This window comes from Dermacentor variabilis, chromosome 11 (assembly GCF_050947875.1).
Source record: "Dermacentor variabilis isolate Ectoservices chromosome 11, ASM5094787v1, whole genome shotgun sequence".
Classification (NCBI taxonomy): domain Eukaryota; kingdom Metazoa; phylum Arthropoda; class Arachnida; order Ixodida; family Ixodidae; genus Dermacentor; species Dermacentor variabilis.
Window position 1 is genome coordinate 38,987,541 of NC_134578.1, and position 12,579 is coordinate 39,000,119.

Here is a 12,579-nt window from a genome sequence, read left to right on the forward strand (position 1 = left end):
GCACAATCGCGGCGCATTGATGCCGTGCGGGGAAGGTTATCTCGTCGCCGTCTGCGGGCGCCCGCTTGCAGAGACTTCGTCACAAGCTACTACGCCCCGCGCCGTTCCATTCTTCTCATTCCCTCCCTGCTCTTTTCTCTTTTTTTTCCTTCGCAGACAATGGACAGCACGCGGGAAGCCCACAAAGGATGCATTTCAAAAGCGGTAAGTGTTGCCGAGCGCACACACACCTCCCCGGCGCGAGCTCCCTCTATCGGCAGATGGCGGCTCTGTTCGGGAAGCTTGCCATTGCACATTTTGCGCTGAGACGTTGATGATGAGTTCCGCTAGGAGCGCTGCCAGCCTATCGGCAGTAATAATCGCTATATGGTAGCTCTGTTCTAAACATTGTTCCGGCTGAGCGATTCGTATGGCGTCGACGATGAATTGCACCAGTGGCGATGCCAACCTAACACCAGATAGCAGCTCTGATCCAGAATCTTACAGCGAGAGTCTCCCATTGAGGACATGACGATGAATTCCAACAGAGCCACCGCCTACTAGAACTTCCACGTCTATGACTGTGGTTCAGCTTCGGCTAATAGCTAAATTGTAACTAAATTTGGCTTATCATCGCCCAACTTATTGTCCCAGCAAGACCAACTCTGCCAGTGATTCGTAGTGATCCGCCAGGGCAAAAGTCGATGACCGAAAGTTTTCGCTGGGGCTAAACGCACTGCCTTCAGCCAGGAGCATTAGGTGTTAATCAATTCGAACTTGTACAAGCTTATTAGAAAATGTGAGTTTGTTGAGTACTGCCCAAATATAACAGAGCAGGGTACTAAGTACATAATTCCACAGGCATTTCAGTTGAGTACTGCTTTCTCGAAATATTACTTCGTTGGTGAATGCATACCGAGGAGTATGGTACAATTCACAATTACGTTCATAAATCAATGCCTAGTACTAGCGAAAAGCTTTGTGGTTTGCAGAAATAGCCGTTTCGTGAAGTAAATGCAATCCACTATGAATTTGCTATGAATTTCTAGATATCTTAGGAGTATCCACTGGAGCGTGTTCAAGGTATTTAGAAAAATGTTTATTTTACAACAGTAATTCCAGTTCTCTAAAGTATATAAGCGATGTTGCGAAAAGTATTTCAGACACAGTAACATGAGTACACTGTACGCAAGCGTGAGCCCAGCACACAACGAAGCTTGAAGATGTGTGCTTGAAAAAATCTAGTATGGTACAATTTGATCAAACCATCCTTCCTGGATGGTTTGGTAACTTCAATTAAAGATGTGGCTGTAAGTGGAGCAGCCTGACAGTAACAACTATAACCTTTTTATCGCTATTATCAAAAGTGACAGCCTGAATGTCTTCTGCATTCATTGTAGGGAACAAAATATTTTATCCCTGTCGATGACGGATTGAAACATACATAATTTTTACAGGTTGCATTTGTAGCATGGTACTCACCTTAAAGGAAGGGGATAATTCGCAAAACGGCACCACAAATAAGTTTTAGCTCTCCTGCATAGGCACTTTACGCAATACTGGAGGTGTAGACCTGAGTAGCAATGCTGATGGCACCCTCTCTTAGCGTCGACTTCGACCAGAGTGCAAAAAATTATTACTGCATTGGCAGGCTGTTTTCTTCAGTTGCTGTGGCAAGGGCATCGGCTAACACAGCAATCATAGATGCAAAGTGTTTTGTTTTGTTTTTCTTTCCTTCGGCGAGAACAGCACGGAACAAGGAAAGAAAGTGGTTGTGGCGCTTTATAGCTAAACAAGGCGTCAGAAGATGGCGTTACCAGCGCTGATACTTCCATCGATGGCTCTTGTAGTTTTCAGAGAACTGACTAATCATACTGACGCGTGCGTAAGTGGAATGTGCGTTGGTCACTGCAGCAATTGCCGTGTCCTCTCTGTTTAAACTCTGCGCCACAAGATGGCATCATCAACCGGGCTGCTTACGTCTTCGTCACCAGTAATCTTGCATTCCGTGAAGCGTAAGATGCTCGCGAACAAACTGGACCTCTCTTCTGGGGCTGCAAATCTACGCGCAATACATCTGGAGGGCTGTTTTCCGGCAGTAGTCTCCCATCATTTCTTTCATGGTCTTGCGCTTCTAACCCAGCCAATAAAACGACGGGGAATGCGGGAGATGGAAATTCAAGACGATGAGCAAAACGTGAACAAGGTGAATGCAGGAGCCATGCAGGAGCTCCTGCATTCACCTTGTTCACGTTTTGCTAACCCAGCCAATGTGTCTTAAAGGAAGGTAATTATTGGCCCGCCATGCACACTTCATCGGCAAAAACGCTGCCATGCATTAAGCTGCCGCGTTGTCGGCAGTAATTCTCCCACATACACCTTCAGGAGAAATGCAGATGATGCCTGCTGATATATGGACGCTTAATACAGTACATAGGTGCAGGGTAAAAACCAGCCCTCACTTAAACGGCCATGTCTTTATCATTTTTTTGACAAACTATCGGCTGCATTCCCACGAGACGTTTCTATCGCCTTGAACAAGAAGAGAAGGAGGGAGTCGCGAATACCACATGAAAGAAAGTGCTGGTGATAATAAAGCGATTTGACTGGCAGCCGTGTACAATACGTCAAGCGCACGCCTTACAAATTGTACGCCTGCCATTATTTTGACGGTGAAATGCATGGAAATCGAGTTCTCAAGCTATTTCCCGCAATGTACTGCAACATCTCCTACAGTGTAAGTACATGGGAAATAATGCAAGTATAAGTACGTAATACGTCGGCTTCCATATGGAAAGCTATGTACCTTATCTAAGCAGCAAGACTTCCGTCGAGACAATCACCTCGCGGAAATGCCCACCGTTATATTGAGGCTGCTGCCGTTTTACAGCACCATTCATGTGTTGACGGACCTGGCATGTGCCCAGAGAAAGCTTTCTTTTCTTTTAAGACATCAAGAACTCCAGTATAAATCGTCAAAAGATGTGAATCACAATCGGCACTCTAACTTATATAATCACAATATTTGTCTAATGTTAAACATTCTAGGAGCCAGTGGGACAAAGCTTCAAGCTTCTTGCACTCTTTGTCCTTTGTTATAATAATGGGGTTTCTTTTTTCTGTTCTTTTTCAGTACAAGGAAACGGATTTCAAAACTCAGGTTAGTGTACTCACGTTTTAACGCAGCTTTCTAATGTAAAATGCAGTCTGCCTGTGGGCGTACGTTGTTGCAGGCATTAATTGCCACAGGGGTCTGGTGGAGTTCTCACGTTTATTGTCTTATTGTGCAGGACAAGCTCTACGTGGAATGCATTTTCAGGCACTTCACAAAGGTAAAACATCTTAATTGCAGCCGTTTTGGTTTGTTCACACTACCCGGAACCGTCGTTAAATATAAACCCTCTATTCCCGCAGGTCTGTGGCGCAAACTTTCAGGGAGCAGTGAAGGAAGGTGAGTCTCTTCTTTCCGCTAATAACCGCTTTAAAATTTCCCCACTAGTTAAAATTACACCACGAACAACGAGATCACTTATCGCGAAAGAAAGCTGTTACGCGCTAGACCTTAATTATCATGCGCTGGTCAGCTATTCCACATCATTAGTGATGACTGCTTTCTCTAACTTCGCCTTCAACTATTCTGCGAACTCTAAATACCTCTCGTATTAACGCGCAATATCAACGCACATGAACGCGTAGATAATCACGACATCACCGTGAAGTCAGCGTCTGCACGGGAGGGGTTCATTGTCTATTAATTCAATGTTATTTCCTTTTCTTTCGGTAAGGAAGGCCTAGATTCCATTAAGCAGGAATCATGAACTCAACCTAGCGAGTTTAGGGAACTTTCTGTGCATTAAAACAGCCCAGATACTAGCCAAAAGAGAACATTGAGAACCATGATGTCACGCTTACGTAGCGGCTCTGAGGTTGTGACGCGAAAATCAAAAACAAATATTGGCTTTGATTTTCTCCAGTAATATCATCCACCTCAAACTGAACGAAAGATTTTTAAACAGTGATTAACCTGTATATATTTACGTATTGGGCCCCTTTAACGTCCCTTTAAGAACACCGTAGATTTATTAACGCTCTCATAAGGTGCCCGGTTACTCTTCGTCCCAGGTAGCACAAAAGAGATACGTAACGTTTTCGTAGCGTTTATCCAAGACGATAAAAACGGGTTAAAGAAGACACGAATGAGAGAACTTCGGCGGGAAAACGTCGTATATCTCTGCTAATGTCCGGCTTAATTACTTTCTTGAGACGATCTAGAACAGGTCTGCAAGACGTATTCGAAAAGCTGGTCTAGAAATAGGATTGGGAAAGACACAAGTAATCCCTTTGCCAAAACTATTCGTAACCAATTTCTAAACGTTTTTAGGACGTTATCAAAAAGCTGGTCTAGAAGCGGTCTTGAAAGGCTTACGATCATCTGAAGCTAATTTTCGCGGGTGACGGGCGCGATCAGACATCGTTGTTCAAAACACGCGTTTAGTTTCGCCTCACGCGACTGGCCTATGCTGCGCAGACGTCGTCGGCCGCACCCGTTGGCACGGCCTAGGCCAATCGCGTGAGGGGAAACTGATCGGGCGTTTCGAACAACGATCTCCAATCGCGCCCCAGATGAGTAGAAGCGTCGGTGTTGACTGTAAGAGCCATGGCGCAGTGCCAAGCACTGTTCCCCGCATGGCCGGCGCATCCTCTACCAAGTGAGCCTGTTAGGAATAATAAATCCTTAATACCGCCTTTAGTAAGCTACGATGCTTACAACCACAATGGGAATGACATCCTGCAAAGAACAAATGGCCACGTCTTGGCAGTTGGCCAGACCAAGCCCTTCATGCCAAGAGTGCATGAAATGAGAACATTGTGACAAAGCAAAAACACTTTATTAAAATGTAATGCTTATGCAAGGTTCGAACAAACTGTGTGAGAAATGCAAATAGAAGTAAAAGTACATCAACAATGACAAAAGTCGCAGAAAGGATTCGTAATGAACTCGAAAGTGAACATTCACTAGCACATAATCGAAATTCCAAGTACACAAACAAAAATGAACAGAAAAACCTGGAGTGTACTAAAGTGTCTAATTTATCATAGTAAAGTGCGCGTGCTATTAGATGGACTAGAGTTATGCAGAAGTGACATCGGAACGAATGGAAGAAGTAGACTGAAAAATGCAAGAGTATGAATTGGATGGTAACTGCCTCCAAGCAATGTTACCAATCATCTAGAAGCTTGAAAAGAGCACAAAAAGAAATACCACCGCATACCATCATAAAACAATCCTGTGACAGAAATTTAAACAATGGGAACAATGCAAAATTGGAAATATTGCCTTTAGGATATATCAAAGAAGGTAATGGCGAGAAAAAATAACCATACAACAAAAAAGCAATAAAGTGAAATTAGTACAGAATACTTAAACGGGGGATTCAGTGTAACAAGTGAACACTACTGTAGTACAGCGAACGATGAGACAGTAATGCTGCATCTTGCCACTCCAGAACGTGAGAAATGAATATGCAAGCCTCATATTAGAAACTTACATAAACATGGAAATAAACTGGAATGCACTGGAAGCTGCATTTGTGTAACAAAGGAAGCAATGGTCATAATAAATAGTAAGTGTTTTATCTAAAAAGCCCTTTACAAGACGCAAAGTTGTACCTCTCTGGCAAAAATAAAGTTGCAACGAATAATTTTCAAACCAGCAAATACATTGATTAGCACACTGACATGTCACACTTTGCGCACATATCCAGTCTCCTAAAGTAAAAAAAAAGCACTCTCAATGAGAAAAACGTTTAACACATGTAGCCCAGAGCAAATTCTTTGCCAGTTCACTCACACTTTCACATCCAAAAACATTTGCCACAAAGTCCAGGCACAGTTCCACTGATGTTTACCAATTCACCCCCACTTTCACGTCCAAAAATATTTGGCACACAGTCCAGGCAGAGCTTCATAGATAAACAGCTTGAGAGCACCCTACTGATTATTGTGCAGTCCCGCTGCTGGAAATAGAACTGCCGCACATGCTGGTAGTGGTTCCAATGTAGACACACTTGCTGCCCTGGACAGGTATGCTCAGATATCTGCACTGGTGCTCCATTTTGTCGAAGTAGACACATTGATGCACTACGCTGGTAATTGAAATGTTTTGAATGCACAAGTATTGGCTTCACCAGAAAGACTTGCCCACATACCACCACTGGCATATATACGCACTTGCTCTTCACTCAGTAGCATTGAACTTAAAGTGTTCCCTATGTGGGAGCCATGTGTAAAACCGGTGTCACACGACCACTCTCGATCGCGATCAAGCCTGATCCGGATCGAAATTATCGATGCGACTGGCTCACTCTCGTAGCTTGTGCAGAAGAGCCAATCACGACCGAGAAATTCGATTTGTAACGGACTGGATAGCGGCTAAAAGAGCCCCGTGTGAAACCGGTATCAAATAATGCACAGACGTACGCTAGGAAAATGTGTTGCACAAGTACGAAGAACTGCGACATGCCCTGTTGTGCGAAGCGCGCGAACAGAACACACACACACACACACACACACACACACACATATATATATATATATATATATATATATATATATATATATATATATATATATATATATATATTGTGAGAGCGCTTCGCGAACTCCATGCGCACACATGGCGCCCGCACGACGTACTCGGCAGGGCGCCGTAAAGCGTGAAGGGCGCACCGCGTACATTCCGACACATGTCCCAAACTGCAAACAATCGTACTACCTAAAGCATACAAGTTATTTTATACCAATGGCATACTCGACTCACGTATGCAGTATGCACAAGCGAGTTATGCAGCGTACATGCTGTATCCATTCGCCAAATAGTAAAATTGATAACAAGCACAAAGCTACAAGGGACTCAATACATTACTACCATTTGAGGCGTCAAATAAAATCGAATTTGGCCGTTTTATATATTGGACACAATATATGGACACATGTGGTACCCGGTAATACCATGAAATACCCATCACGTGGGTAAAGGGGGCGAAAACGCAATCGAGAACCTGAAGCGCAAACGATAAAAGCACGGTATGGTGCACGCAAAATTCTGTCAGTGCGCTGTAGCGCGAGGGAAGAAAATAGGGCGAGCACTTCACCTCACCTTTTGGGATACCGCACTAGTACTGAATCATTTAAAAAAAAGCCTGTTTGAACCAGTTCCCTTGTCTGCAACACTCTTGCTAAACGGGAGACTAAAATACCACGATGACGGCTCTATTGCGGAGATCGGCAAGGTGCGCACAGACAGAAATTTTGCCGCCTTTCTTCGCATTCCGCAAAGTGCTTTCTTGTTAGGATCACGCATAGCGGCCGACCCCGACGCTAGGGACACACAGGCACTATTTCGTCCCTCTAACTTTCGTCCTTATACTGCCCTTAACGCCTTAATTACAGCGTCAGTGAAAAGGCGCCTCACATAACATGACAATGAACTTGAAGAGCTGATTAGTGCCCTCCACTCCGCGCCTTCCAATTGAATACACTACTGATTTCCAAATTAAACTACACAAACAGATCGCACAACCCAAACTAATCACAGAACGTCGTTTTCTTGACGGTAAAACCCTGCAACACTTACATGACAAAGGGCAGCGGCAGCACATTCAGAACAGCCGCTATCATACCACAGCGCAATGCAAGTGCGATATCGCAACTATGTCCGGCTTCACGAATAACGTGGCCGCCTTGGTCACATAACAATTGAAAACACTACTGATTTCCAAATTAAAACCACACAAACATATCGCACAACCCAAACTGATCAAAGAATATCGTTCTCTTGACAGCAAAACACTGCAACACTTACATAGCGAAGGGCAGCGGCAGCACATTCAGAACAACCGCAAACACACCACAGCGCAATGCGAGTGCGGTGACGCGACGACGCCATGACGACGCGACTATTCCCGGCTCGCCCGGCTGCCCGACATCACGAATCACGTGGCCACTTTGGTCACATGATTTGACGACGGTATCGCCACCTTGCGCAAGGTTGGATCGCGTTGATGGGTTGTTGAATATTGTAGAAGCCGCTAAAGAGGCCGACGCGCCGTGGCGTGGCGGTGGCGTTTTGAGTCGTTTGCAAAACGTATTCACCCCTCGTTTTTAAGCTGTCTGGCTTCCAACGTTATCAAAACGTATTCACCCCTCGTTTTTAAGCTATCTTGTTTGGAACGTCTTTGATGCGTCGATTTTGGTCAAAAATCCGTTTCAGACGTTGAATCCCTTAATACGACGTTTTCAAGACTTTGTGTGCTACCTGGGGTATGACAAAATATAGCGAGGCCTCATCTTTCAAAATTTTGCCGCAGTAATCTTGTAAAATCTGCGACGGTAAACACTTGGGATCCACATAATTATATCGGCCATCGGTGTGTAACAAGTCATTTGCAATATATAAAATGTTCAACTTCAACGCAGGACACCGATTATTTGCCGGCGAGTTTCTCAACTAGTTGCTATTTGTCACGCTAGAGTGACAATAGATAAACAAAAATATAAACGATGTGCCTCTATGCACATGCAGGCCTAAATTGAGCCAAGAATGTAAAAATGAAAGGTGCGTCGGAAGCGAATTGAACCGAACGCACACTATTCGCAATAGCCTATAGTAACTCAAATATTTTTCCCCCTTAACTGACAAATTAATTAAGTTTAATTGCCCAAATTTTTAATTATTGGTTGAGGACCATAAGTATTATACGCAGATTTGTAGGGCACCTTCAGAAACCACCGATAGAATTGTACGCTTTACGATACGTCTCACCTAGTCCTTTTTTCCGTGTTGCAAAGAAAGCCCGCGAAATATGAAAAAAAGCCATGTGACGGAGCGTTTGCGCAGTGGTATCGTGCTGCTCTCAAGCCTGCTTTGGGTGAACAAGGTCGCTGCATCCTGACTGGCGACGAGGAAGCGGCAGGGCGTTCGTTATCTCATCGGCAGCGCTTCGCCAGGAGCATGCGTTTTCCTCGTCATCCGACGGGAGCCGACCTTGTTCACCGAACGCCCCCACGATACCAGGAAACCCTTTAACCCATGTTGCACATTGCTCAACGAAGGGTTGAATCCAGGCCGTCGCACTTATGGCGTCGTCGTCGCAAGGGTGTCGCCGTCGTTATCACGTGATAGTGCCGCAAACTGTTTTGCGCTGTAAATTAGCTCATAATAGTAAGGGCATTCTGGTTTGCGCTTTCGCTGCTTAGTTGTGCAATCGCTGTGACCTCACAATGAACCGCACGGCATAACACACAGCTCCATAAAACCGTACCCAATGAGTCAACGAGACCGGTAAACTGTGATGCTAGTGCTCTGAAGGGAATCCCTATACTGAAAACGACGTTCGCAGTGCGAAAAATTGCGTCGTCGGAAACGCAATCGGTATAAATCACTGCTGTGCAGTTCCCCCTAATGAATAAAATGGCATTGAACCTACTTTCATCGAAGTGGAAAAGGGATCTGAAGTTAAAATAGGCAATTTCAGAAATACTATGCCTCAGCAAGCACTTCAATGAGTTCAGCAGAAGCGGAGTTATTGGCAATCAAACACAACCTACGCTGTGTTCCCGTTATTACTTCTATGCCTTGCACTGCGAAGGCTACAGCGCAGTCGGCAGTGCCCACAACGTTCCGCCTTCTAAATGTCAAAGTGGCGCGCAGTTCAAATTTCATTTTGGCTGTTAACGTGGACGCCGCGACTTCCGGTTTTGGTGCCTACGACGTGCTAAACATAAGCCAGACGCGGTTCCCCTCATAGAGCCGTAGCGCGCTTAGCCAGTGGACTCGTGGCGGCACCCCGCGGCGGCATCGGTAACTATGTCATGTAGCGGACCGATACGCAGTCGCGTATGGGAATCCGCTTTACCACGAAGCAAGCATAAGCCTGCTTCTCTGTTGAAAACGGAGTGTGCGATTTAAAGGCGACCTCGCGATCCGTTTCGATGCACTGGGTACGACAGCAAAGCTTGAGTGAGAGGTTCAGAGCAGCCTATTCTACTCGCGGAATACGTTATATCCCCGAGCCGGAAGGGTGTTTCAGGGCCCCTATCAACGTTTTCGAAACGCCCGCGTATTTTCAAGGCTCTTTCTTCGGCCGCGCTGAACGCCTTGCCTCCGTGGCGCAATCGGCTAGCGCGTTCGGCTGTTAACCGAAAGGTTGGAGGTTCGAGCCCTCCCGGGGGCGGCGTAATTTTTTTTTTGCCGCGTGCTTTTTTTTAATATTGTTGTGATTATAGTTACTAATTATCATTATTTCTCAAAGCTCTCTTCACTCGGCGTATACTGTCATTTGTCAGGAATTCCCGATGCCTTGTTCTTGCAGCGATTGCTGTAACTCCGATTTTCCAGCTATGCTCGGCAACGCCAACATCGCCATCCTCCCTGTAGTAACACGCAATTGAAATCTGGCTAATATACCTGTGTCACACGGGCACATCTGGAAGGCCTTCCAGTCAACGGCCTTTGAAACGCTACAACTTATTTATTTATTTATTTATTTATTTATTTATTCATTCATTTGTTTATTTATTTATTTATATGTGACGTGCCGTGGCGACACAATGGGTATGGCATTCTGTTGCTAAGCACGAAGTCGAGGGTTCGATCCCAGGCCGCGGGGGCCGCATTGTGACTGCGGCGAAATTCAGCAAACGCTCGAGAACTTAGATTTCAGCCTGCATTCAAGAACCCAATGTGGACGAAATTAATGCGGAACCCTCCGGTAAGGCCTCTGTCATAGTGCCAGTGTTCATTGGGCCAGTGAACTAAATCAGTCAATCGAACGGCGAATCAAACAATCGGTTAATCAATCAATCGATCAGTCAATCAATCAAAATTCAAGTAACCAAGCAATCATGTCATTCAGACGATAAACCAAATGATCAATCAGTCAATCAATCGAAACATCAATCAATTTATAACTTCTTTTTGTATGCGCAGGTTACATCGTTGGCATCACACAACTGAGCTTCATGCCGAGGATGGGCCCACTGGAAGTAGTCGATGAAGTTGACGGTGATGACGTCGTGGAGACACCGCCTGGTGAAGAACCCGCGCCACGCCCAGTCAACGAAACCTCACCAATTGAACCATGAACAAGAACTGCCTCGTTCGCACAAATGCGATGTTATCGCGTAGATTAGGCGACTATATATAGTTGTTAGTTTGAGAACCCAGTCGAATTCTGGATGTTATTTTTTCTTCTTACCTTGCAGCAACACTGAAGAGAAACACTACACAAGTTTTGATTGATCAAGTATTTTCTGTTAATCTTAAATTTTCCCTGATATTGCGGTACGAAGCCGGTCACTAGAAAAGGAAATCAGCCCCAGATTTCACTGCAATTTTTTTTAATATTTAACTCTGAAACTCCTACGCCACTACGTCAGTGTGACGTCATAGATTTCCACCTATTCAAAGTATTCAAGACGATGAGCGAAACGTGAGCGAGATGAAAGCAGATGCCGCCTTGAAAAATGCAAGTCCACTTGTCGAAACGTTGGCTCCTGCTTTAATCTTTTTCACGTCTTGCTCATCGTCTAGAATTTCCATCTCCTGCATTTCCCGTGTTCCTTAAAATTCCAAGCATTTCAAAGGGTCCTTGCTAAGCTACGCTTGCAAAGTGCAGCCTTCACCTCTCTTTGAATACAATATAGTTCACTATTGATGGTAGCAAAAGAAAAAGAAGGAAAAACAATAGAAGCCGAGGCAGATGCTGTAAAAATGAATGATGACACACCAAGCTACTAAAGGAACTTCAAGGTGACGTTACCACCCGTCGATTATATTTCTGCGCATTTTTCTGGCTTCACAAGCGCTCTCTTGCGGCAAGAATTGCTTTTTTTGTGTTGTAGAAACGTAATTTACTAAAACAGCTAAACTTACGTTGTTAGTGTCCTTGTAGAAGTCTTTAGAATGCCGCGTGACGCCGTTAAAGAAAGGAATGAAGGTGAAACAAACACGTGATCCTCAAACGCTACAATTATATGCACAGTAGCTTGTGCGTAGCCGCGTTATTATACCACCGCAAACAAACATTGTAGTATTCAGCTTCAAAACCTGAGTGCTTCTTTCTTGTACTATGCACTCGGCGAACGCAATGTATAGCCACAAAACGAAACGCGTTCAACTTTTTTACGAGCACTATATCAGCATCATTGTTTTCTTTTTTCTACGATCAGTATTACAAGCGTGGGGGAGCTATGAAGCTCAGCCGAACGTTTAATTACTCTCAAATATTGTGGAAATGAAAATTCACCTGCACCTAATCAACCGGGAGATGTGCCCCTCAGACTCGGATCCCATGGATGAGGCACCGACGACATACCAGGAAATAACAAACTATTACAAGCAAAAAAGGCGAATTTACCCGCCTCCAAACGCAAGCCTCACGCGAGCGCAAGCCTCGATCCTGCGTCGAATCCAAACTAAATCGTTCCCCAACCCACATTGGCTATCCATAATTACCAACGGGCAATGGAACCCAATATGTCAAAATTGCACAAATCAAACATTGGCTACCCAAAATCACATTCTTTGGGGGTGCGAGG

At 44.8% G+C, this 12,579-nt stretch overlaps 1 protein-coding gene and 1 non-coding gene across 2 annotated transcripts in view; both read left to right on the top strand.

Annotated features, from left to right (window-relative positions):
- LOC142564908 (uncharacterized) overlaps positions 1 to 11,954 on the top strand; it is a 42,622-nt gene extending 30,668 nt beyond the window's left edge. The window contains exons 6-10 of the mRNA XM_075676109.1: positions 157 to 204; positions 3,113 to 3,139; positions 3,270 to 3,311; positions 3,394 to 3,430; positions 10,970 to 11,954. Coding sequence (XP_075532224.1) covers positions 157 to 204; positions 3,113 to 3,139; positions 3,270 to 3,311; positions 3,394 to 3,430; positions 10,970 to 11,124 — 309 coding nt within the window. The 3' untranslated portion in view covers positions 11,125 to 11,954. The remainder of the gene's footprint in view (positions 1 to 156; positions 205 to 3,112; positions 3,140 to 3,269; positions 3,312 to 3,393; positions 3,431 to 10,969) is intronic.
- On the top strand, positions 10,141 to 10,214 carry TRNAN-GUU (transfer RNA asparagine (anticodon GUU)). The gene has a single exon. It is a non-coding gene; the product is annotated as a tRNA-Asn (tRNA).
- Positions 11,955 to 12,579: the final 625 nt, after the last annotated feature.